At 37.9% G+C, this 26640-nt stretch overlaps 2 protein-coding genes and 1 long non-coding RNA gene across 9 annotated transcripts in view; 1 reads left to right on the plus strand and 2 right to left on the minus strand.

Moving 5' to 3' along the window:
- The window catches only part of LOC142072535 (uncharacterized), a 54805-nt gene extending 51310 nt beyond the window's left edge, over window positions 1-3495 (minus strand). Inside the window, exons 1-2 of the long non-coding RNA XR_012668944.1 lie at window positions 3340-3495; window positions 3165-3233 (exon numbers count right to left, since the gene is read on the minus strand). This is a non-coding gene — a long non-coding RNA (uncharacterized LOC142072535). The remainder of the gene's footprint in view (window positions 1-3164; window positions 3234-3339) is intronic.
- The window catches only part of PCCA (propionyl-CoA carboxylase subunit alpha), a 435625-nt gene extending 413127 nt beyond the window's left edge, over window positions 1-22498 (plus strand). For 4 of the 5 annotated variants that reach the window (XM_048854281.2, XM_048854288.2, XM_048854316.2 and 1 more), the window contains 3 exons: window positions 4526-4666; window positions 19452-19529; window positions 22014-22498. In XM_048854281.2, coding sequence (XP_048710238.1) covers window positions 4526-4666; window positions 19452-19529; window positions 22014-22082 — 288 coding nt within the window. In that variant the 3' untranslated portion in view covers window positions 22083-22498. Of the gene's footprint in view, window positions 1-4525; window positions 4667-11506; window positions 11693-19451; window positions 19530-22013 lie in introns of those variants that run through there. The other variant, XM_048854307.2, reaches the window with a different exon arrangement.
- Window positions 21655-26640, minus strand: part of GGACT (gamma-glutamylamine cyclotransferase) — a 38698-nt gene continuing 33712 nt past the window's right edge. For all 3 annotated transcript variants that reach the window (XM_048854342.2, XM_075129635.1, XM_048854352.2), the window contains exon 2: window positions 21655-26108. In XM_048854342.2, the coding sequence (XP_048710299.1) occupies window positions 25630-26103 (474 nt within the window). In that variant the 5' untranslated portion in view covers window positions 26104-26108 and the 3' untranslated portion in view covers window positions 21655-25629. The remainder of the gene's footprint in view (window positions 26109-26640) is intronic.

The raw sequence follows: 26640 nt of genomic DNA on the forward strand, positions 1-26640 counted from the left end.
TATTAATTCAGAAATGGACATTATTCTACTGTATGCTGTGTAGTTGTTGTACTGAAAACAATCAAGATGCACAGTGGGCAGTTTATTTGCTGGAAGCTGAGCAATTTACAATTTTTAACCTTCCTACCAGAAAAATGACAGGTTTTAAAAACATGTCTGAATATCATGTAAAGCATACTGTAAATTTGCTTCTGGTCAGCAATCCAAATAAGTATTTAAATTACATATGTATATTGCTATGTTAGATTGCTCTATAAAATATCCAGTGGAGTTTGAGTATTTACAACTCATGAGAATGTGAGATTAAGGTATGTAGGGAAGGTCATATTTAATGAACTAATGCAAAATGTAACAGGATGCAGTTTGAGCATCATACTTGCGGCATATTATATTCTGTCATAGTTGGTAGGATAACCTGTATAGTTTACTGAGCTTTTCTTTAAGTGGAAATGTATTTTAGATATGTGCTTGTGACCTCCTTTAAATCACAATGGGTTGCCTACATTTTTTTCTCTCTCTCTTTTTACCACTTATTCTACTTAAGAGATTTATACAGTAGGTTTAAAATAAATATATGTAGTTTTCATTTGATTGCCTTCTCTTTGTACCTTTATCCCTGCACATCTGTTATTATTATGCCCTTTTCTCTAGTCACAGAGATTTAGTTGTAAGAGGTGGTTTTCCATTACATACACCATAACATTCATTTACCAAGAGACCTAGGACTGTTGGTAGCATACTGTTACCCTAAGCAGACTGTTAGCTAACATCCCCTTTCCCTACCGTCGTTTTTGTTTACTGATAGTGGACTTCAACAATCCTGTGAAAAAGAAATACCTGTTTTCTACCCAATCAGGCATGCCTGGCTCCATTCAGGTACTTTTTTATTAACTTTACTTTGGCTGGCAGAATTACCCTCTGAAACCCCGCAGAATGGAGCAGTGACCAGAGACGACTGCTGATGAGTTCAGATCTGATCAATGGCAGATTTCGCTGCTGCTAAAGTCCACCAACAGACAATCTTGCTTATTACTCCAGCAGATGTTTCTTCTGTTTTAGACCAATGGAAACCTTATGGTCTCCACTTGTAATCCAACCTCTGTAACGTTCCCCATTTTCCCCCTCACCACCCAACCAAAAAACACCTTAAAAAAACATGGAAACATCCACTTCAGATTTTAGATTTAATTCAGTAAAGCCAAAAGTGCAACAGTATTAATTGTGTGATATAGACACTTTTGGTATGTTCCTAATTGTCTTTGTTTTAGAGACATCTGTAATCATTGTATGATTACTTTGGTCTTCCTAAGGCCTTTGCAGTTCTCATCAAGCCACGTGTTTGTCTCAGGTTAGGATCAAGAGCTCACTGACCCCCCTCTCTGTAATATGGTTTCTGAGAGCTAAGAGCGAGCTTTACAAAGGAATGCTTATGTGGGGATTTAGTGGGTCCAGCAGAAAGTAGAAATACATCAAAGGTAACCTTAAAGAAGGAACCTTCTCTCTGGTGCTTTGTCTTCTTTTATATATTCCGAAAGGTCATTTGTTAGCCAACTGCACCAAAAAAGGCCTTTCCTGAGAAGTTTACTGTTGTTATTTTGTACTTTTCGATTACAATAACTCTCTTATCCCCAAAACAGACTAAAGAACAATAAACAAATACAAAAGCAAAAGGAACAGCTCATCAATAACAAAGACCTGCATTTGAAAGCTGTTAGTTTACTGATTCTCACATCTCATTCCAAGAAAAGCAGGAGTCCTGCAGAGAAAGGAATGTAAAAGATATGAAAATTATAAAGATGGTAAAAACTCAGTATTTGGTTGGTAGGGATACTATAACTTAGTATGGAAAATTGAGCTTTAAAGTGCAACGTACAGCAGGACACTCTCCCTGTCTCCCATCCCCCTGCATTGCTGCAGGTTTTGATGTGGATGGGGAATTACTTTAAGTATTTCAACCGCAGTGAAATGTTGTAAAACGGCTTGTTCCTTGGAATTAAAGCAGATTTTTTTCTTGCATTTAAAGTTTAAATTTTGAAGTTGGGCAGTACAGAAGAATTGATCTATATAATACTTAAAAAACCAAATGGAGGCTAAGCATAACTTTTGAAAACCATATCGAAGTAATCGCTAACACCATACAGTAGTGGCAGTCCAGAAAGCTAACTTATTTTTGTTTTCTTCCAAGACCTAGTTTTTTATTATTATTATTATTTTCAAACTATGATTACAAAGCAGACACTAACCATGGATACTGAAACTGTGCAATTTGGGGTAATTATATTCCCCCCCATAGATTTAATGAAGGACTTTTAAGTACAATTTATCTTTGATAAATAGTCCCTCTGCACAGAATGTTTATTAGATTGACAGCAGAATGCACTCTGCTAGCTTTTTTCCCCTGCCACTTATGACTCAGATGAATTTAAATAGGAGCAAAAAGCTTTTATTTGCACTGTAATTCACTTAAGGATCATATCCTTCAGAAACTGGCAGACACTTGTATGTCTTGATTGCAACACACACACTCAAGAGTAAAGAAACATGCATAAGATGTTATTTGACCTGTCACATTGTCGCAATTTTGCTTGCAACTTACGTTATCAAATCTCCTCTAGGCATCTTCTCCCACCCCCCACAAGTGTGCATACACGCACATGCACAGTTTTATTTTTTTTAAAGGGACAGGGCAAGCAGCTCACTGCATTCAATTTAGTCATTTGTGCAGAAAGGTAAATAACTTACCTTATTTTGTTTTTGAAAATGTACACTCCACACTCTAATTGACAGCATGCTGCCAGCAGGATGTTTTCAGTTAAAGCCGCTTTTTATATACAACGTGGTGCAAGCTCATATGTGCAGCATCAGTAGTACTCAAGGCATACGTATTTTGGTAAATCCGAAAATCTCCATGTGGTGGGTATAGCTTCGTTTATTACTGTGGCACATGACTAAATTTAAAGGTTTTATGTGTTTCATATAAAGTGTATCTCATATTTCTGATAAGTTCCAAATATTTTCCAACCAAATGGTTACCCTGCTCACTGCACATGTTCCATCTATCTGGACAGCATTTATGTAGGATGATAACCCTCTGTTAAAGCCAAACAATGTGTGTCTTCATAAAGCTGTTTTTTAAAGATTTCCACTGCAGTTAATTAGCTTACCATTGTCTTTTCCGAGTATCCCATTTTGCTCCCTGTTGAAGCAGAAGTTAGACTCCCCTTTGCCTTCATCTGTGTCATTTTGTATAAAAATGAAAAGCAGAGAGACTCCATTTAACAAAACAATGGTTAACTATTTCCATAGACAATATACTTTTTAAAAGGTGTTAAAATTTACCTCATCAAAATACAAATTTGAATTTTAAATGAACTTCAGCCTACAACACTTATTACTGAAACCTTTGTTTAAATGACTGATGTAGTGCAATGCTGTTCTTTCACTCTCAGTTGATGTGGGAGATAAGGAGTTTCTCACAGAGACATGCTGCCATCTACTGGATTTCTACATTCAGTTTCACATGCACTGCAGCAGCTTTGAAGAAAAATTCTCACAAACTCAATGAAATGTCCATGAAAGCGTACACAGGTTTTTAAGAACTAAAGTAAAAAGGGAAATTGACATACAAATATACATAGATTCAGAAAGGTTTAGTTTAAAGGGATGCTGTTAGATAGTTCAGGCCCTGGCATTTTGTTGTTTTTTTTTTAATTTATAAAACATCATAGAAATATATATTTTTTTAAATTAGACAAAAACAGTTAAACAGTTTAGGTTGAACAGGACACATCACCCTTATCCTGGAGGGTTTCCATTCTTTCTTACCTCACATAGAACTACCAATAGGACATTTCCATGCCTTGTTTGCAGCCCTATGCTTGTACACAATATTATGGAAGTGAAATTGTCTGATCTGTTTTGATTGCAAAAGCTGAATGAAGTGTAAGATGAAAACACTGAATTAATAGTACAAAGTAAAGTAATGTTTTAAAATTCATTCATTGTTAATAATCTAGGGAGGCGTTAGTAATTCAGGGCTAAATTCTTATTCTGCTCAGTTACACACAGGTGTGTGTCTGAAATTATTCCATCTAATTACTCCAGACCTAAACCAGGGTAACTGAGAGTAGGATTTGGTTAGAAAAAGGATATTTTCTCTCTTTAAAATTATTTTTAAATTTTAATGTTTTTTTCCTTTTTGGGGGGGGGGGGGGGAAGAACCGGAAATGTGTTAACCAGATTATTAATCTGATATTGCCCTTTTAGTTATTCAGTGCTGCTGTCTTGGGTTGTCTTGTATTTTTACTTTTTTCCCCTTTACTCAGGTAGTGAAAACTGTGACTCAGATTCCAAACTTTAGACAGTTCCATATAGTATAGATGATGTGTGTAGTATACAAACACCATCTCTTAAATCATCATACAAATAGTATATCAATGTGAGACTTTTAGATCATTACAAAGAATTCACAAGAGACATGAGATTAAATATTTTAAAACATTTTTCTTTTTGTCTTTTCCTTAAGTACAAGTTACGAATACTAACCAAGCTTGCTGCAGAGTTGAGTAAATACATGCCAGAGAAAGCAGTGGAGGATACAACCAGTATTTTGAGATCACCGATGCCTGGAGCAGTGGTGGTGGTTTCTGTAAAGCCTGGAGACTTGGTAAGAGAGGCTCTTTTACTATATATAATTTTATTAAGATGATGTTAAAATAAAAAGAAAATGATACAGAGTTCAAGCGTAGAAGTTTCTGGTTATCAGGGAATAACATACAGATTATCAAGGGGTGTGAAGTTCAGTTTAGGGTCGGATGGCGTAAGGAATACATAATCTGCAATCTCCCCAATTGGGGGTAAAAGGTTAGCGGGTCAAAGTACAGACATTGAGATGTGAGGGTATGTTGTTCATATAATGGCTATGTTCAGGTGTGGAGTATAATGAGTGGATACGATGATGAGGATGGATTTATCCTCATGTGGTGAGATTTAATGTTCAGTGAGTTTATGGTTCCAGTTTATATGGTCCAATGGAAAAAGTCTCTCGGTCCCTTTCCACACAGTTTCCTCCACAGTATAATTGAAAGCCTGAGCCAGTCTCCTTTACAGAACTTTCTTTTGTAACATTATCTGGAGAGTATGATTGTGTGTGTGCATTACTTGCTTCTTGTTTCAGAGTAGCAGCCCTGTTAGTCTGTATCCCCAAAAAGAAAAGGAGGACTTGTGGCACCTTAGAGACTAACCAATTTATTTGAGCATAAGCTTTCGTGAGCTACATCCGATGAAGTGAGCTGTAGCTCACGAAAGCTTATGCTCAGATAAATTGGTTAGTCTCTAAGGTGCCACAAGTCCTCCTTTTCTTTTTGTGAATACAGACTAACACGGCTGCTACTCTGAAACCATAAGAAATCTCTGTAGGCGATTCTCTCACCCTGTCTAAGGAGCAAAAACTAGGGATAGGAGGGTAACAGGACACATCACCACTATCCTGGGGGGTTTCCATTCTTTTCCAACACACAGAACTAGAAAAAAATGTGATGTTTGAGAGTTACATGTAGGTGCTTTACATTACTCAGTTTTGGGTGACCTCCAAGCACAACCACATTACATAAAATTATATTTAGGGGTTAAGGGACTTGAATCTGAGCCAAGGAGGTGGTGTTATACTGGGATAGGGGACATTAGAATGAAGCAACAGAGGCCTGAGTCTAAAGTGCATAGTACTATTATTGTTTAGACAATGCCATAAATAGACATGTGGCATTTTACAGGCAAATAGAAAATCCTGATCCCTGAATTTATAATCTTAGGTCCACCTGTGAAGCAAAAAAAGACCAGCAGCAGCAAGTCTTCAGAGTCCAGGTCAATGGACCTGGGGCTTGTGCTGCAGGGCTTAGAACAGCAGTATAGACACTCAGGTTGGGGCCCAGGCTCTGGAGTCTGGGCTCTAAAACATGGTGAGGGGGGCGGGTCTCAGAGACCAGGCTCCAGCCTGAGCCCGAACGTCTACATTGCTGTTTTTAGCCCCACAACATGAGCCCCATGACCCCAAGTCAGCTGACCCTGGCTTTGAGACATCTGCCGTTTTGTTTGTTTGTTTTGATGTGCAGACATACCCCCAGGGTACAATCCCGACTTCAGTGAGAGGTTGAGTACAAACTGGATAAGGACCCCAAATTACTACATGTTTAATCTCAAAAGGTGTTGCCCTGTAAAATGGGGGTGATGTTTTACACATTTCCATGCTGCTTTCACACAGCATACATACAGGCATTTCTCTCCGTTGATAGGAAAAAGGGAGCGGAAATAAAAGCTCCAGGTGCAGAGATCCAGAAAAGAGGGTCTTTGCCTCCATAAATTTATATTAAATATGTTAATATCTATATGTTTATATTATGTTAATTATATATAAATACAATGTATGTATACGTACACACACACAATCTGAACTAATTCCAGTTTGGTAAAAATGCAGCCTAAAGGAAAACTCCACTGTGTCACGTGGCAAAGGTATGAATATTTCTTGACTGTTGTAATTGTTGCTTGTGGCAAAAGTTGTTATATGTGCACTTTTAAAAACTGTTGAATTCACTTAAAATTAACCTATTTCACCACTGAATCATAACAAACTCTTATGCCTGGGAAGTGACTTTATGCACAGGAATAGCTCCCTGGAAGTGAGCTGGATTACTCACTTGTGTAAAGTGACTAGTGTGGGGGTGTCTGCAGGATCAGGGCCTGAAACACTCAGATGCCTCTTTCACAAGTGATCAGAAAAGCTTATTAGTAAATCATGTGGTGTTTACAGCAAAGTATTTGCAATCTGTCAAGAATAAAAATGAACCGTCAGTTGTTGTTAGTTAACAAAACAGCTAATCTTGAGATCTGCCTAAAAGCTGGTTGGAAAACTGACTGCTTACAACAGATTCATCTCCTCATGTGGAGAGTGAAACCCACTGCTTCTATACAGAGGCAGTAAGAGTTGCATAGTGAGTAAGATGCTATGCAAATATTTGTTTTTGTGGGAGAAAAGATAATGTTTTCAAGGTATTTCAATATTGCAAGACTGAACCATTTTTACATTGCACTTTTGATAGTATAAATGGAATGGGTTTAAAAAAAGTTAATTCTGCTGGATGTTATAAAATGTTTCCCTTGTGCCTAACAAATATTTTGTGGTCTTGAAGGAACAGAACCATGGGGAATGGGGCCATGGCCAAGGAATTAAAAACCTCCCTTTACAAATCCACAAGTGGTGCAGTGCAAGAGTACAAGTTGTTAAATAATGTGTGAGGATTTTTTTCTCTCCTCCTCTGCTGCAGCTTTTTGCTGGAGGCAGAGCACTTGAACAGCATAATCTCTGTTCTGCCGACCTGAGCTTGTCAATGCTAATTGTGTCGCTTTAATTACAAAAACACATTTGAGTTATTGGAAAGGGTTTAACTTAAATCCTTCCTTTCCAGGACTAGTGTCAAAACTTTAAAAAGCAGCTGAGGTAGTATCAGCTATCTGCACTGAATAAGCAGTGGGATGGTGTGATTCAGATTACATGTCTTGGCTGTCCATCAGAACTCGGTTCACTCACTACAGCTGTTCAAGGCACGATGAACAGGGAACTGTAGCTCTGATAAATACAAACCTTTTTGTCCCACTGCTTGAATGTGTTCTGATCTTCCTTGTTTTTCAGGCTGACTAAAGAATTTAAGTCTTTGTATTTCCAGCTGTATTTACCAGTTAAAATTGTAATGGTGTCTGAAAACAATGCAGCTGCAAAGCAGGGAAAAATGAGATGCTCTTCCTTGTTTTCATTCAGGTTACAGCTATTATGAATAAAAGAGCATTGTTATTAGCTCTTCCAAGATTTGTTTTAACTTGTGGTCTATGCTAAATATTATTGGAAGATCATATAACAGTCTCTGCACCAGGGCTGTGCTCTCAAAGAGATTATTTCAGAGACTTCAATAGCTTTGGGAGGTAGTCTCCATTAGCCATACTTTAGAGGTAACATTAAAATAGAAAAGAAACTCCTAGTGAGGGGGCACATCATCTTTGTTTGAATGGCTGCATTTACAACTCTCTTTATTATCAGCCATTTAGTTCTGGGTATTTTGCTTGGCCAGGTAAAACATATGGTGTTGGTTAGTTTCTCTCTGTGTCCTTAGCCAAATGAGAAGCCAGCGATGGTCTCTTCATTAGTTTTCCTCAGACTTTATATCATTGTCTTTCAATAAAATAATGTTCTCTTTTGGCTGCTGTTTATGAAAAATGCTTGGGGCTGCTGAAGCATGATAGAAGGCTGTATGTGCGTGCTCCAGCGAATCTGATAACCCGTTTGGAATTCAGTTCTGCCAAAGAAGTAGTGCAACAAGCAAGAAATTCATTTTCTGTTGGCCAGAAGTCAGTCTTCTGCTCTGCTCAGTTCCCAATAGGGGAAAGCACTGCTTGTCATACGAAGAGGAGTAGGACTTTATCATTGCTTTCTGCTTTCCTTACCATTTTCCCCACGTTATCTGAGGGATGTAATTAAATGTCACTTGCTTGTCACTGGGAACAGTTAAAACCAAAGTAATGTGAACAACAAAAGCATTGTGAACTTGAAAACTCTCTGAATGAGAAAAAGATATTATTTAGCAGATGAGTCTTCAATTTAGCCTTAACTTTTATATCTTATTTGTAATGACAGCACTGTCTCTCTAGTAAAGCACATCCATTTTCATTTTCTGTGAAGGGGGTTATTATAAAGAAGTACATATTAGAATGAAAGCCTGTTGTTAAGAGGCCATTTGGTATAGTCAAAATTCAGGACATTGGCAGTGTTAAATGAGACAGGAGAGGTTATACACATTAAAAATCAGAGCCTAGGCATTGATCTTGCTCAAATTGACTTCAGCAGGAGCACAGTTGGCCCCCAGGCATGGATTGTGTACATTGCCATCTTCATAAACCTCCAGTAAAATGCTACAGATTCAATTTAATCTTGTAACAATTACAAAAAATACAATGTAACAAACAAAATGTCAACACTCATTCTGTATTAAGCACTGAGGGCAGAATAAAACAGTGCCTACTAATCCTTTGTATATTATTTTTCCCTCTGATATTCTGCTTTGTGCTCTGTGTGTAAAGAATGCTGTAGAGTTAAATCAGTGGAATATGGGAAGCAAAAGATATTATGGTTCTGTGGGCATAGCTCAAATGTTATATCATGGTTACAGAAAACCTGCCAGGATGCTCCCAAAATGGGTTCTCTTCATAACTCTTCTGAGTTTGTTAGTCATTGTATATGGCAACAATAATTGATCATACAGGTCTCAATGGCCCTCTGAAAATATTATTTTTACTTTTTCAATTTTGCATGTATCTGAAATAAAAACTTTTTAAAAAATGCAGTAACTAGAAATAGGTGGCATTAATAAGCCGGACACTGTTTAATAAGCTATAACCTGCAGAGCTGGATAAATCAGTTTAATTCTTTTCTTGGGGCATCTACAAATATATACAAAAGAAAAGTGATGTGGATAAAATGTCCAGTCACAACATGGATTTGTTTTTTATTTAATTTGTTTGTATATTATTACAGCCATAAGAACACTGCCAGAGGTTTCTCTGTAATTAAGGATTGTTATCTCAATTTTCAAGATTTTTTTTCAATAAATGTAAGACTATCATGATTTGGGAATATTATCATGTCAAATTACTTTTTGTAATGGGCATTTCTCATTTAACAAAACTACCATGACTTTCAAAGTGAAGCTGTAATTTGCAATTTAAAACTTTTGTTTGACTAGCAGATGTCTCTCTACTGAGAATGCACAAGACAGTTTTTTCCACTAAATATTAATATATTATGGAATTTAACTGATTTGAGTAATTTCAGAATTAAGATTAAAATCCTGAAGATTGTTTAAAACTGCTGAAGTGAGATGTGTTGGGTAAATTCAGTTTGCAAAACTACTTAATGCTGCTAAACTAGAAACTAATTGGGAGATTTTATTGTAAATTGAATTCAAATCCTCTGGCAGTAAAGTCTAGAAAAAGGCTTGCGTGGATTACAAACACGTCCAGACAGAGTTTTTAACTTTAAAATATTTAGAGTGAAAAAACAAAACCTCCACAGTTCTGCCACCCAAACACATACAGTCCTCATTACATTGTAAATTCTTGTAAACTAAGAAAATGGGCTTTTATATGTTACCTGTTGCTTTTCACCACTTCATTTGTAGTTTCAAACCTTATTCGCAATTCAGTCCCAAAAATCTAAATAAAGTAGATTTGTCTTTTTTACTTTATGCCCATAATAATTCTTATTCCAGTTGGGGGGGAATAATCAAAATGGAAAACAGAAGGAATAGGGTTAGTAATTTAATTTATACCTTTTACATAGAAATCTATGACGTTATTTAATATACCAGAATATTTCACAAACCATACACATTCTCCACTCCAGTTGTGAATAAACCAATAATTTGTGAGTACAATTATTCCTTTCTGTTCAGTTTTTCCTTTTTGTGTGTGTGCAGTGTTCCCAGTGTGGATGTTACCTATATTTTACAGAAATATGCACCTATGAACTTGATTAAACATGATCAGGATTCTGACTTGCCCTTTTATGCTTTTTGTTATATGTTTGTACATTAATTAATTACAAACATATACATTTCATTATAATTTTTGTGTCTTATTGTAAGGAAAATTATCAGTAAACTGAAACTGAAACCATTTTTACAATTTCAGAAAAACTGTAACGTTCAAATAGCAAAAAGATTCCAATTTTCCCACCATTCTGATACCACAAGGTTGAAGGCAATAGTTAGATTAACTGATTTTTCTATTGTGATTTATGCTAATAAGTGTCCATTATTTTCAAAATGTATTCCTTGTTAAAAGTGTAACATTTATATTGGTCTAAGATTGCATTCCTCTATATACAGTTGACTTTAATAATTTTACTTATTTCTTTATGTAAACACAGAAATTGAAGATTGTTTGGGGGTGGGATTTTATTAAAGGTGAAATACTATTGTAATAATAAGAAACAATTCATAAATAATTAGAAGGCCTTAGTAGAGAAAAATGTGTAGATGCCTCTCAAAAAAAAAATGGTGGATGTTTTACCAAATTCATAAGAACTTTTAAAAGATCACTCATAAATCAAAATATTTGTGTCTAAAACAGAAACTAGCCTTTGTCATAGGCTGTCAAGACCATGTATGTGTGTAGTATTTGGTGGTAACTGCTACCACCAATACACATATGTAGCACATCAGCTTCCCCAAAAAAGTTTTGGAAATTTCTGAAACCATTGGGAAAACTAGTGTTTTGGATAAGGGGGTGTGCAATGACCAGTGCTCATTGCTGTCAGGAGGACGTCGCTGACCTTTGGTCAATTAGAGGTCAGAGAATCTGCGATGTGCTATACCTACATTCATTCATTAAAGGAGTGTGGCATAAAAAGTTGAATAATCATCTGTCAAGCACTGTTAATTGCTGTTAATTATATTTTCAGCTCTATAGCTTCTGTTTCCAGGTTAATTTGGAAGAAAGGGAAAACCTGTACTAATTATTTTACACACATTTGGACAACGTCAAGGAATTTCAATTGCTGCTCATCCAATTCCTCCTGATTTGTTTTCTACTAAGGTGCTTGCTGCCAGAATGCCAAGAAGTCATAGAGAAAGAACATCATGGGAGGGCAATGATACCAAAATGGACTAAGTTTAATAAATAAATAAATAAATAAAAAATTAAGAAAAGTAACCACTGAGCATTATTTTCAAGCACTGTCTACATACCTCAGTGCACAAAAGCAACACGGCTTTAATGTACTATATAATGTTCTTGCAACCATAACGATTACAAGTTGCATGTGTTTGTATTAATTTTGAAAGAGTATATGTAATGTTTTGTATGTTCAAGGTTGCTTGATTGTTGTTTTTATTATTGCATAGTCTCCCATTGTCCATTCTCAGTATACATAAATATGTGGGGATATCTGGAAATTATGGGAATATTGAGCGATATTTACCAGCCTCCCTCTCTCTCTCAGACTCAGAAAGGAGACAGGATTAAAATCGGATTCTAACTGCGCTTTTAATCAAATCAGAGATGCTTTTTGCTTGTGGATGTTACTGGGTTTTTCTTCAGATCTAAAAGCCTTAAAAATGTGTTGCATTCAAACACCTGTGTTCTAAATACAATGGTATTAAAAATGTAATTGAAGGATTTTCACTTTTGTAGACAAATCAGCAGGGTTGATATTGATCCATCTTTTTAGGGAGCCACAGTGCACCAGAAGGTGATACTGTAGAGGGCCCTGTAAGCCCTCAGAGCCTTCTGTCTAATTTGGCAGAAAAACACAGAATGTAGGACAACAAAAGAACTATCCTGTTCCATAAGAAATCTTCATCCCACCCACCCCCTTCTCAAAAAAACAAAAAACAAAAATAAAAAAAAAAGACTTAATTTTTTCAGCTGCACACAATGATTTGGTGCTCACTGTTGCATTGAACACAGTTGCTGTCAGAACAGGCAGGAAACAGTTTTCTTTTAATTGCTGAAATCATTCGGAAATGCTTCATGCACTGCTTCTATACAGCAGATGCTGTGCATTAATTGGCCTGTGTAGGACTGACCCAGGGTTCCTTGCAGCGGGCCCAATTTTAGGCAGAGGGTTTAAATAGCTTATTTATTATTTTGTATAACCTGGCATACATTGTGTGCTTGCACGTGTTGTATTAATGGTCGGCAGTTTCTAATGTCATGTGGGTTTCAAAACCTGTGTTTCTCTGGTAATGTACTAGCAGCAGGTAAGCTCTAAATACCATCCATCAGAAGCTAATTTTTTATCCAGATACACCAATGACTGATGAACCTGTCTTTTGTATGAAGGTTTAGCACAGTAGAAAGCCATATGCCACTGGCACTGGTTCCTATGCATTCTTTACAGTTACTAGAGAGTAGATTTAAAAAAAAAATTCTCCTGCCTTTACATCCCTTTAGTCTTTTATTTATTTAGCAGTTAGCACTTTCTAAAATAATTCTATTTTTTAGCAGCAGAAGGGGATTTGGGTCTTTTAAAAGCAATCTGGCTATTCTCGTTTTCTTTATCAGAAATATTACGGCACACCCTTAATAGGGAACCTTGTTTTGTTACTCCCCGTCTGTTCAAAACAGACCTTAGCCCATTAGAAGGTCCTCCCTTGTGTGGGAAGACCACAGCTGTTACTGTAAATCTCATCCAGTAACTGTATCACCCCCATTTTGTGGTTCTGAAGGATGAAATTGAGAAATGGAATACTGTGCAGTCATCCTTTACATCTCCAATTTTAGGCCTTTGCACATCATTTTCATGCTTTTATTCCAAATCAAACAACATTAGTGAGGAAAACCACCTTCTGCTAAATGCCTAGCATGCAAGGTAGTTGCTACAATCTTAATTTTTTTAAATAGAGAAATCCAAAAAAGGCAATTCTCCCCCCAAAATCTTCGCTGTCTCCTCAAGGTTATTCATGGGTTGAAATCCAAAAAGTAGGTAGATACCTAAGATGCAGCACAGAGGAAACAAGAGCTGATTGTATTTCACAAACACAACTCAAAAAGGGTTCTGTTTCTTTAAATCTTTGTGAAAGAAGTGGATCTAACTTCTTATGAAGGATATTGGGGGCTTTAATCAGAAATAAGAAGTGGTTTAAATCATTAGCACAACAAAGCAAACTATAAGCTTGAAGATAAAAGTCTCTGGGGGAAAGAGTCCTCTGAAAATAAATGGGACTTGATAGATTTCCATATCATTTATAACTTCCCTTAATTACACTTGGAAGACTTGCCAGTAAAACTGGAAAATTGGCAGCCTATATCCATTATAGTAATTTTGCCGACCATGGCAAGCAGCTGGCTTTACTGGATTTTATTTCCCATCACTTACAATTAATCATCAGCTGGAGATGTCTGAAACTCTTCAAAATGTAGCAATGCTGTGTGACATTCAGGCCTCCTTAAAATGCTAAAATCTGCTGAGTAAATGGGCTGAGTTTTCCTTCAAGCTAACTCATTTTGGTGCAAGGCAAGCTGCTGCTTAATGAGTGCCACTTTGATAATCGGATGCGAATGTGAACCTTGACCCTGTGTCAAAGGAGAGGATGCAGAAAGCTGGATGAAAGATACAAGATTCAGATCTACAAACTTTACACCAATTAGACATAGAGTGGAGAAATACATCAGTGCTGATTGGGTTTATCAAAAAGACTTGTGGGACTTGTGACCATTTCGTAAGCCTAACATTGAAGACATCCTGTCACAATCATTAAGTCTTTATCAAATGATTCACAAAAGTCTTAGAGACATGTACTATACTCACAAAGATCTCTCAGTAGTAATGCTCTCAGATGTCTTATTATACCTCTGAATTTTAAAGAGCCTTCTCTGGGAGTACAATTAATCCTTATGTTCCTCCTGTATGCATAATGAAAATAGTTCAAGGTTGCTACTTTTCAAGTTCCACTTCCAATTGTCATCCTGAATTATTTGGTTAGAAAAACACTGAAGACAGTTCTACCTATTGTCTGTAATCTGTCTTTAAGATTGGATAAATAAGACCATGCAATCCTTAAATTATACAGAGAAAGAGTTAAAATGTGATTTGCTATTCCAAAATTTAATATCTGTATTGTTAGAAGCAGTTGGATATTAGGTTCCCTTCTCTTCAGTTCCTTTCATTTTTGGATCTGCTTAAAAATAAAAATGGATTTAAAAAAATAAACATTGAAATATTTGGAGTTACACTAAAAATGCATTCTAGAAACTAAATCTGACTTGTCCATTTTCATATTCACATTAATCCAAGCAGTTTAAATGTAGATTTTATATAGCATAAATCTATTAAAACAAAACAAAAAAACTTTGTTTCTTTTTAACAAACAGAACAACTTGATCTGAGCCAGTGCAAACTAATCAGATTTTTGGGGTTATTTATTTGTTTTGACAAATTTGGGTCATCAATGACCCATCCCTATAAATTTAAAACATAAGGATGGTTGTGAATCAAAATTGGATTTAACTGTTTAACATACATAGGGAAGAAACTGAACATGTGAAAAAAGGCATAATACTTTAAAGAGCCCAGATTAATCCTTAAATAAGTGAGGAAGGAAGAAGTTGTACACACCACTAAGATCTTCATTTACAGACTACATAATATGGACAGGCTAAAGGATACACACAATTATGTAACGAAAGAAATTGGAAAAAGCCCAAAAGAGTGAAAAAGAAAATAGAGATACACAAATGCCTAATTTTAGGATTGTACAATGAAAGGAATCATAAAGATTTAACATAAGAACTGTGATTAAACTTCTGTGCTTAAGTGATGCTTTCACCAAGTAGTTTTAAACAAATTGCACATTATCAGAAGTACTGTCACAGCATTTTAACTTTGGGTACCTACAAAAAGCGCGCGCGGTCTTCTAAATGAATAAGAATACTAGATGTTGACTAAGTTACTTTTGTGTGTTGAATTTTTTTATTTTCTTTATAAAGACCACCTCTTTTATTATCATCCCTGTAACACACATCTATATCAAACACAAAAATACTACATTGAATTCGAGGCACCGAACAGACGCCAAGGAATATGATCTGGAGGATGGCGTGGACTGCGCCCTCAGCAAGTTTGCAGATTACTCTAAACTGGGAGGAGTGGTAGATACGCTGGAGGGTAGGGATAGGATACAGAGGGACGTAGACAAATTAGAGGATTGGGCCAAAAGAAATCTGATGAGGTTCAACAAAGACAAGTGCAGAGTCCTGCACTTAGGACAGAAGAATCCCATGCACCGCTACAGACCAGGGACTGAGCAGCTAGGCAGCAGTTCTGCAGAAAAGGACTTAAGGGTTACAGTGGACGAGAAGCTGGATATGAGTCAACAGTGTGCCCTTGTTGCCAAGAAGGCTAATGGCATTTTGGGCTGTAAAAGTAGGGGCATCAAGGGATGTGATCGTTCCCCTCTATTGGACATTGGTGAGGCCTCATCTGGAGTACTGTGTCCAGTTTTGGACCCCACACTACAAGAAGGATGTGGAAAAATTGGAAAGTGTCCAGCGGAGGGCAACAAAAATGATAAGGGGACTGGAACACATGCATTATGACGAGAGGCTGAGGGAACTGGGATTGTTTAGTCTGCAGAAGAGAAGAATGAGGGGGGATTTGATAGCTGCTTTCAATTACCTGAAAGGGGGTTCCAAAGAGGATGGCTCTAGACTGTTCTCAGTGGTAGCAGATGACCGAACAAGGAGTAATGGTCCCAAGTTGCAGTGAGGGAGGTTTAGGTTGGATATTAGGAAAAACTTTTTCACTAGGAGGGTGGTGAAGCACTGGAATGCGTTACCTAGGGAGGTGGTGGAATCTCCTTCCTTAGAGATTTTTAAGGTCAGGCTTGACAAAGCCCTGGCTGGGATGATTTAGTTGGGGATTGGTCCTGCTTCGAGCAGGGGGTTGGACTAGATGACCTCCTGAGGTCCCTTCCAACCCTGATATTCTATGATTCTATGAATACAGAATACTGATTCTCACTCATTTCCATCCATTTGCACTGCAGTACCTGAGGTGCACAGAGACAACTCTACTTAGCATTTAGATAGTAAATACATTTTTAAGGCTCTGCATAAACATTAACTGATTAATGAGCTGCCCGTCAGACTAAGTGATACATTTTACAGACTGGGAAGCTGAACCGCATAGGGGTTTTGGATAACTTGTGTGCCTGACATTAGGCACTAAATCCATATTTAGGCCCTTAAATGCCCAGATATTTTTCAGAGCTCTTAAGTAGTCACCACTCCCATTGACTTTGCTGATTTAGATGTCTAACTTTGAGAACTAAGCTTTGAAAATTGTGGCCTAAGTGATTTGCCCATGGTCACATTGAGAATCAGTTGCAGAGCCAGGATGAGCATTTTATGAATTTCTGGAGCCCAGTCCTCTGTTCATGACCCTTGACTGCAAAACTTTTCTAAGAGTACAGTAATGGAATGGTCTTAAATCTCTGAATTTTTTTTCTTTAGTAGGTTGGTGTCTAAACTGTAATGTGGGTGGGTTTGGGTTTGATTTCTCTCGTTTGTGCGCCCAGAAAGAAGTTGTCAATTTTGCAGCTAGTTTTGTTGTTGTTTTTTTAAACTAAAGTCTATGTTAATAGCTTCCACAACCCTAACAAGTTCACTAATAACTCTAGAAATGGCTGGAAGGTCCAGAGCAGGGAGTGGGGATGGGAGGGGAATAAAAACAATGAGGAGCAGGAAAGAGAGAGAGAGCTGCTGGAAAAGCCCTGTAGATAGAATAGCCAGGGGGGTGGGGTGGGGCGGTGAATGACAAAAGAGAGGCAGAGATGGGATAGAGACGTAACTGGTGGTAAAGAACAAGTGTTTGGTAAAATACATAGAATCTCAGGGTGTTAATGACATAAACTGTTTACCTGACTCTCATGACGGAATTTCTGTATTTGCAATGTTTCATGTTAATTGTTCAGCATATCTGGTTAGAATGCAGAGTTCTTAGAGCAAAGCTTATCTGCTCTCATTCCAAAACTCCCATACTGCTGTTGGTAAGTCTGACAGAGGGATAGTGCAGAAGCTTCTTTTAGTCTAGCAGTAATGAGTATCTCTGGCTTGCCTCAGGATCCTGGATGTTTCAGCAGGGGACACACCAGCCCAGAACAGAGTTAGGGGAGATGCATACCTTCAATACATAACTTCATAAGAAAAGTCATTTAGACACTCAATGTATTCGCATACATGGTTTCTTTGCTGGCTGCCCTCAGACCTCTCTGTTGGATAGTACACCCTCACTAACTGGTCCTAGGATACCAGGTTACAATACACGGAGACAAGCAACATGCCCAAGACTGCATAGAACAGGGATCTGCAACCTTTGGCATGTGGCCTGCCAGGGTAAGCCCCCTGACGAGCTGGGCTGGTTTGTTTACCTGCCGCATCCGCAGGTTCAGCGGATCGCAGCTCCCACTGGCCACGGTTTGCCATACCAGGCCAATGGGGGCTGCGGGAAGCGGCAGCCAGCACATCCCTTGGCCTGCGCCGCTTCCTGCAGCCCCCATTGGCCTTGAGCAGCGAACTGTGAACAGTGGGAGCCGCGATCAGCCGAACCTGTGGACGCGGCCAGTAACAAACCAACCCAGCCCACCACGAGGCTTACCCTGGTGGGCCAAAGGTTGCCGATCCCTGGCATAGGCCATCACTGTGAATCACATCCCTTCATGTTTGTGTACCAAAAAATACCACCATCTGAACAGTGCAGGAAAAGAGGACAGAGCTCAAAGGCACTGAAACTGCTTGTACTATAGGAGTTGCAGTGGAAACTCATGAAGATTACCCAGATGTCTCAGGAAAGTTCATCCTTACAGACACTGAACAAAACCACAAAGGCGTGACTACTGGCACTCAGGGCACAGGGCCATCCAAAGTGTAAATCTGTTGACTGCTATCTCTGATGATCATCTCAGGGTTTCCAAAACAATCCTTGTAGTCTGTGGGATTACACCAGGAATGAATTTGGACCACCACCACCGTAAATGGGTAACCTGCATAACCAGCATAAAACCTCAAGTGGCTTATTTCCTTTGGTCAGCATAGTCAAAGGTGCTGAAGAGAGAAGCTGATTCCTAGCCCAAAAGTAGAGCTACACAGTGGGTTACTTATAACCTTGAGTTTATATATGTCTGTTAGCAGAGTGCAAATAAGCAGAAAGAGGAAACTTGAGAGTTTCCCTATAAGAGCTGTCAGCTGTGGTGAAAACTGCCATTTTGCCTCCAAGAACCCTCCCAGGTGGATAAAAAGTGGCGTTTCCCTCTAAGCAGTCCAAAGGCATCAACAACCGTCCATATAGTGACATGTGCAAAGGTGTGCATTCCTGCTCTGCACTCGTCTGCTACCGAGTATTGTCAAAGACTCTAGTCCATGCTCCATAGAACTAATGCCAAGAATCTTATTGGCTCCTTAGTCAGGATTAGTATCCCTATGTATCTGAGCCAGGGAAGTACAGCAGTGGCTCCTCAATCAAAAACCCCACCAATTAAATTTTGTTGTGGCCTTTATTGATGTCAGAGTGTGATGGCTGTTGGAAAGTTCAGGTTTCACTTATGGGATTGGAGGGGATCACTTTGTTTTTGTTTTGTTTTGTTTTTTCTTCCTCCTTCACCCACTACGTAATTGATTCCTTTTCTGTTTTAACTTTGATTAGCTAAAGGTAACCATGGCACGTCACACTTATTGTGCTGTGGACTTCTATATGACAGCTTGTTTTCAGCTGTTCTGTGGAAAAATTTTTTAGACTTTGATAAACTTTGCCTAAGGAATTAATCACTTTATTCTGCAGACAGATGATGCAAGTTTAGTGCATTTAAAAGTCTTCAATCCTCATTTTTGTACTGCTTTAATTTTACCAGGTCTCAGAAGGGCAGGAGATTTGTGTAATTGAAGCTATGAAAATGCAGAACAGTCTAATCGCTGCTAAAAGTGGCAAGGTATGCTTTGGCTCATCTTTTTAAACTGCATGTAACTTGTCATATTGGACAGAATGTACAAAAACGAGAGGAGGGCTGTGGTAGTTAAAGTACTAGAAGTGTAATTGTTTTTCGTTTTCTAGATCTCTCAAAATGAGGTGCCTTTAATTTTTAACGTTTACGTCTAAAACCAGGAAAGCTATTAAATAGTTATGAGACTTAGATGACGCAGCATGAAGTGGTTTTACAGGCTGCAAAAATTAATGTAAATGAGTTCTTCAAAATGATTTGTTCCTTAATATCTAAGTAATTCAGATTGGTTTGAAGGATTGGAGGAGCTGCAGCCAGTTCTCCAAATTCCATATTTTCAGAGAGCAATCAAAAGCAGAGGGTTTTTTGCAATTAAATTAATTAAATGTACATTCATTTCACATTGTCCTGATACTTGGAATAAGTTATGGAAAATACATCAGTAATGTAGATGAATAGTGTTTACCCCAGAAAAGAATATTGCTTTAAAAAAAGTAACAGGTTCCGGACTGAGTATTTTTTGATGAGGACGTTGTTAAACGTGGAGTGTCTAGAAGTGTTCTGAGCTCTTTACAGACATAAATTAGGACAGATCCCTGCTGCAAAGAATAAACAATCTGAGACCTCAGACCTGCAAACGCATACATGTTTAACTTCATGTACTGTGATACTAGCAGATCCTGAGGCAGGATCAGGACCTAGGTAAACAAAATATGGCAAGAGGACGAGAGACCAACGTGAACGCCTCTCTCATTCGTTCCTATTACTGTAATGTTGTCCCTTGACTTTTATCCTCTTGGTATTAATTATTTTGCTGTAAGACCAGATTTTTCTTTTACATTTATTACTTTTCATTTTTAATATTTGTTACCATTAGTTTTGATCTTTACTTATTTGTTTCTCCTTAATTCTCATTTATTTACTCAGTTTTTATTCTAGTCTCATATTGAACTGGTTACTTCAATCCTATTTTCCTTCCTTCTTAATTTAACCTTTACAAATTCCCACCCTTGCCTTCGCTTGAACTGATTCATTTTGTAACCCCATAGCCAGCCTCTGAGCTTCCTCCCAAGTCCCTGCACACCTCCTGATAGTAGTAATGTTCTATTCCTCTGTCCAGATGCCCTTCCCCCCTGCATATGGGTAAAATTTGGCCTCTACCATGCCCAATATGTCATTTATGTCCCTCTTAAACCTTTAAAGCAGGATTTAAGTAGGGTCTAAGCTCTAAGTGGTCTCTTTGTATGCCCCCCCACAGGAGTCTCTATTTTAAAATAAAATAAGAAAATAAAAACAATTTGGAGCTGTAGATAGTAAAAGTGTCAGTTCATTAAAGCTATTTGCTAAATAAAAATAATTATATTCTAATGCAAAGAACAATGACATGGTCAAGCATTCTAAAATTCACAATTATGGTTCCCATAGCAAAGGCAACTTGATGCCTTTGTGGAGATAGTGTGCTTTGGTACTCTTGGGGCTGGATTAGGTTTGTCCATTTGAATCTCCTTCATGCTGGTCAGTTTCATTGTGTTCAGCTGGAGGATGCTCAGTATCCCTTTTTTCCTCTGAATTGTCTTCCACGTCCAAAATCTGTTTTTATATTCTGAACTGCTAAAACAAGTGGCTTGGGTTTTATTTAATTTGCATCTATTATGGACGTTTGTAAAATGAATAAAAATGAGCAACTTGGTTGCCTGATGAAGGTTCTAGACTCTATATATGTCAGAACTAGGTGTTGGCCAAGCTGACTCCAGTAAATTTCAGAAAGCTTAGGGGAGCCCATTAGCTGAAACTGCTGTGAGAACAGACAAGTCGTTTTTTAATTAAGTAAAGTGTTTTCAGACTAAATTTTTGGGAATCTTTTTGCATTCAGAATTTAAAAGTAGCTGTTTAAAAGATTCAGACGTATGGGTCTGGCAGGTTTGAAGAAAACTGATTTAGAATTAAAGATCTGTTTTAAAAAAAAATCCCACAATGTTCTTGCCCGTGTAGGGTCGTCAGCGACTACAGGATGTTGAGCTGTACATATTGAAATAAAACATGCTCTATACGCTGCAATCCCCCATATACTGGGTATGTGGGACTAGTAAAAAAAAGAAAGTCAGGAAACTGTGAACATGATTAAACTAAATATACAATTGCATTTATTTTACAACTATGGTTCTTTGACTTCTTTTTGACATTTGTTTAGGAAGGGGTAACAGTGATGTTCTGAGTTCTTGACATCTCTCTGGGGTAGAGTTAAGGTTGTGTGGCTTCCTTGCAGACAGTGTCACTGTAAGATTGTGAAGCGCTTGGAGATCTACTGATAAAGCGCTAGGTATTCCAATATTCTTAATAACTCAGCAATCCGTCATTCTGTGTATGTACTGTACATTCAGGTATATGGATTAATGTAGGTTGCGCAAGCTAATGAACTTACAAAGCCATGTTTTCAGGGAAGATTTCATGTTTATTTTCACCTTCACACTGTAGGTGAAAGCTGTGCACTGTAAAGCTGGTGAGACTGTTGGGGAAGGAGATCTGCTCGTAGAACTGGAATGAAAAATGCTTCCTTCATATCATCAATTAACTCTCTATTTCTATCCATGTACAATGAAAGTATTAATACAGAGAAAAGTGTAAAACAGACATTCCTATGGAGCAGATTTTACACAGTTGTATTTATGAGTGTGAAGTTCTCTATTCAGTAGACAGATATTAAGACCACCAATGGATGTCAGACTTTTATTTCTATAAATAATTGTACATATATGATTTGTAATTCTCATGATCTTCAGTATCAAATATAAATCAATAAAAATTGAACATTTCTGCTTAAATAAAGCCTCTTTGAATGTATTTTAAAGCAGATAATATTCAATGTCCGCCACTGTAATATCTGCAATTTCAAATGTGCATGAGCCCCACTGTACAGAATAGTTGATAAAAGTAATTAAACAATTTCCCCTAAACAAAAACTACTAAGTGCTTGATTTCTGTTCAGATGCATTGTACCTGAAAGAATTTTGAAAATGTGGAACAAGTTTACTACCACCAAGACAAAAAAAAATATGCAGCAGATGCTCTAAACATAGTCCATCGTTGGTTGATGCTATAAAAGAAGAGAAGCAATTCTATATTCCTAACTGGTAAAAATGAATGTATGCAGGTCTCCAGTAATCCACTGTGGTCCTTACAAAGCTGAAAGAACTGTGATTCCTGGTGAAAACCTTCACATTACTTCTAGAGCCTCAGGCCAGCTGAGGTGGTAATTTTATGCAGAATAATTTGTTTTAAAAGAAAAGAGCATTAGTTCTAGATTTGTGATTACTGTCTACTGCAGGCAAAAGGAAGCGTGAGAAAGTGTTTACTGAAAGTTGTTACCAAACTGGTAACTTAAACTGGAGCTTTACAAGAACACCTTTAAGCAGAGCATAAGAATTGCATTACTTTACTCAAATAACCAGAAGCAAAGAAAGTTGTACAAAATCTGAAACTTCTTTGAATCATCAGAGTATAAACAAAGATCAAACTTCATTCCAGACTAAAATTAATTTCTCCAGCATCCTAACATACAGCTGTAGATAGTGGTTACTAACCTTTTACTAGCAGCATCCCTGCTCTCTTGAATGGCAGAGATTACCCTGAAAGTAAACAGGTCCTGCATTTAAAGACTACCTGCCATGGAGCAGAATCCTCACTTTAGGTAGTTTTGCAGAGGTTTCTTTCCACCCCACCCCATCCACAGTTACAAGAATGCATTAAACCCTATGCCTACAGCTCCCACAAACCTGGTTGCTGCATTCTCAGTCTAAGTGTTTATCCCCTAAGCCAAATTCTGTCATCAGCCCTACTCTGGATTGTACTGTTACCCAAGAGTGAGCCCCTAGGAGGGGATTAGTAGTAGTTTGTTTTGGGTAGGAATGCCACTAATTTCTCTCCTAGTAGCTACAGTAGTTAACCATTACAATTACTAGAAAGATCTCATCCTCCTATCTAGCACGCCAGGGGCCCCTCCATAATGGAGATGAAGGGTAAAATTTTCAAAATTATTTAAGTGACTTAGATACCTAAATCCCATTGACTTTCATTTTCAGTTAGAAATTTTCCCCAAAGGCTCACTTTGCTTGAAGTGTTTGATCCAAGAGGTTTTTTTCATTTCAGGGTGAAAGTGAAGTTAGAGCCTTGCTACTGGGCGATTTCCAGTCTCACATGGTGAGATACTCCAGGTGGTAGAGAGTAGGACCTTGATTTCTGAGTTCCTTCTACCTCAAGCCCTTAGCTATTTGTCTAAGGCCACAGAAAGAGTAATTAGGACAGGCCTGAATCCTATCCTGACTAAGCCCTAACCTATGCTCTAGTTAGGTCAACATACGGCAGCTTATGTCAGTGTCTACACTACAGTCTTGCTCTGGCCAATGGGGTACCTACTACACTCACATAACTCCAACTGCACCTCCACCAGAGGCATAGGGCTTATGTCAGTGTAGTTAGGGTGATGCATGTCAATGCTGACACTGTTACTTACGTTGGCTGTTCCCTATCCTGTCAGCAGAGCCGTGAAATTGACAAGAAAGCCTGGCTTCTGCCCCCCAACTCTCAGTTCCCTGCCAAGAGCATGCCTCTGACTGGACTCTGGGTGTGGATCCCCCCACCAGAGGTGAGAAGCCACAGGTGGCTTCCCCACTGCTCCCACTGGGGAGCTGAGAGCCCTGGGTCACTGCCCCTCTTCAATTGATGGACGTGCTCCGGGTAAGAAAGAGAGTAGTGTGGACATAAGCCACCACAGTAATTATGAACGTAGATCAACTTAAGATTGTAGTATAGACATGCCCCCTCCCTGTCCTATATTCAGACCACTTTACTTTGTCAAGTATCACTATACTTAATTCAATATTCAACAGTGTATCCATTCCAATGTCCTAGTTTTAGAGCAGTGTGTGATAAAACTGTCTGCTTGAGATATTTAGCAAGAAACCATGTGAGATTCTTCCAAGTTTCAGTAAAAATGTGTTTAGCCCTTACAGTTGTGAAGAAAACTTAACTGGGACTCAGTGTGTCAGGCAGCCTGAAATAAAAGCTCTATCTATCTTAGTGGCATGTTTAAAAGTACCCTGTAAAGTTTTTCCATGTTACTAGGGCCTTGGGTGTTTTAAAAAACAAAATTAATTAAAAGGTTTTTGCTTACAAAAACTCAGTTCAGTTTTTATGTATTTGTCATTTTTGCATTAAAGATTTCCTAGAGACTTACGAGCTATTATATCAGTAAGTACTTTGCTAAAACAGTCGTATCTGCTATAATGTATTGGGCAGCTAAAATCAGCTTTTAAAAAGTCCCTGAGCACACATTTACTCAGTAGACCGTAATGGCACCAAAAGTGCTGGTATGGTCTAGTGGGACAAAATAAAAACATGATTTTAAATTTAACTCCTGTACATTCCCAAGATTTTATCCTAATACGTTTTATAAACCCAGTAGATCTTACAAACAATTATTACAATCAAGTTAGCTTTAATAGACAAAATTTAGAACAGTTTGTTACACCACCCCGTGAGAAGTTCATTCTATTTTCAGGCTTTTCTAATTCTCTTTACTACCTTTTCTATCACTTTTTTTTCCTTACAGCATTTTCCATAGCTGTAATTGTTTTCTTTTGAGCCATTTACTGACCGAGGATTGTCGTGAAGTGACCTGAGCTGGTTTTTCAATATACTGAAATCAGCCACATTTCATTAGCTGCTGTTGCAGTAGCACTAGAGTTTTACAAAACTGATATAAAACGTTACCAGGTAGCGTGAAGACCCCTTCAACTCAGCTGCCCTTTTACCTTGATTTTACAAAAGAAAGAAAAAACCCAAACACAATGTTTCTGATTGGTGAGTAAAATACTATTATTCATCTTGTCTGAGGGAATAAGTAAAATTTTGCCAGACTTGGCATCAGAGTCTATCTCTATGGTAATGATGTTAGAATCAATGATTTTGTGGTTGGAAAGGTTACAGAAGGTCTTGGGTGCTTCAGTAAACGTATTCTAGATTTACTTGAGAGAGGTTTGTGATCAACATGTGCTTAGTGCATTTTCTTAATACATTGTGTTACCTTCCATTTTTAATCTCTACTTTCACGTAGCACATAATGAAGACCATGATTCCCTAAGGAATCATAATTGTCATAGTACGGGAGATTTATCCACGCTGGCTGGTAGGTGGTTGTGCTGTACACAAAGCATTCCATAATGCTGTTAACAGCTGGCCTCTCTTCAGGTGCACTGCTTTTATCTTCCCACTCGACTACTTCAAGCCTCACTGGAGTACGTTGATACATGTCTGGGCAACCTTCGAATTCATCAAGGAATTGCAGCATCTGGTCATCAACGGAATAAATCTCTCCAGTAACATGGTGTCCCGTTCCTGGGATGTTCAGCAAAAAAGGAATGTTATATTTTCCTGCAATCACCAAAGGGTATTTCTCCACGGTGCGCCCCCTGCCTTGGAATTTTGCTATCCCATGGGTACCATTTAACATGTGCTGGTAATTGGGCTGGCCTTTTTTAAGGGTTCCATACACAAAAACACGAGCCATTCTACCTACAGAAGAAACAAACACAAAAATAAGTATTACTAATAATCTATTGAATAGAAAATTCAGTGTGCACTGAAGGTACATGCACACACAAAACGATCTGGAAATATAACTGAGCAAGGGGATTTTCTTACATGATTCTTCTTCCACATATAAATTCCAGCAACAGCATTTATCCATCTTGCTCAAGTCCAGCATAAAAACTGGTTGGGAAAAGTCTATTCATTTTTAATTCTCTTTCCTATAAACGGATTAATTTCCATTCCTTCACTACAGCAGCCACAACGCTGACCAAATGTATTTTTGAACCATAGTGAAATTGGAACATATCTTGGCTCTTTCTTTCACATGATTCCATGACCCTTCCTGCAGCCATGCTAATGCTACTGTGCTATGATGCTTTGTGACACACCAAAAGCAACCCAGGGAGCCATTTCAGTTACCAAAACAACTGCACTACGACTGACATGTCCTTTACCAAAAACAATTTGGAAATCCTTTAGTTATGTTCATGTATTGTACAGGAGCAGTCACATT

Source organism: Caretta caretta, chromosome 1, assembly GCF_965140235.1.
Source record: "Caretta caretta isolate rCarCar2 chromosome 1, rCarCar1.hap1, whole genome shotgun sequence".
NCBI lineage: Eukaryota > Metazoa > Chordata > Testudines > Cheloniidae > Caretta > Caretta caretta.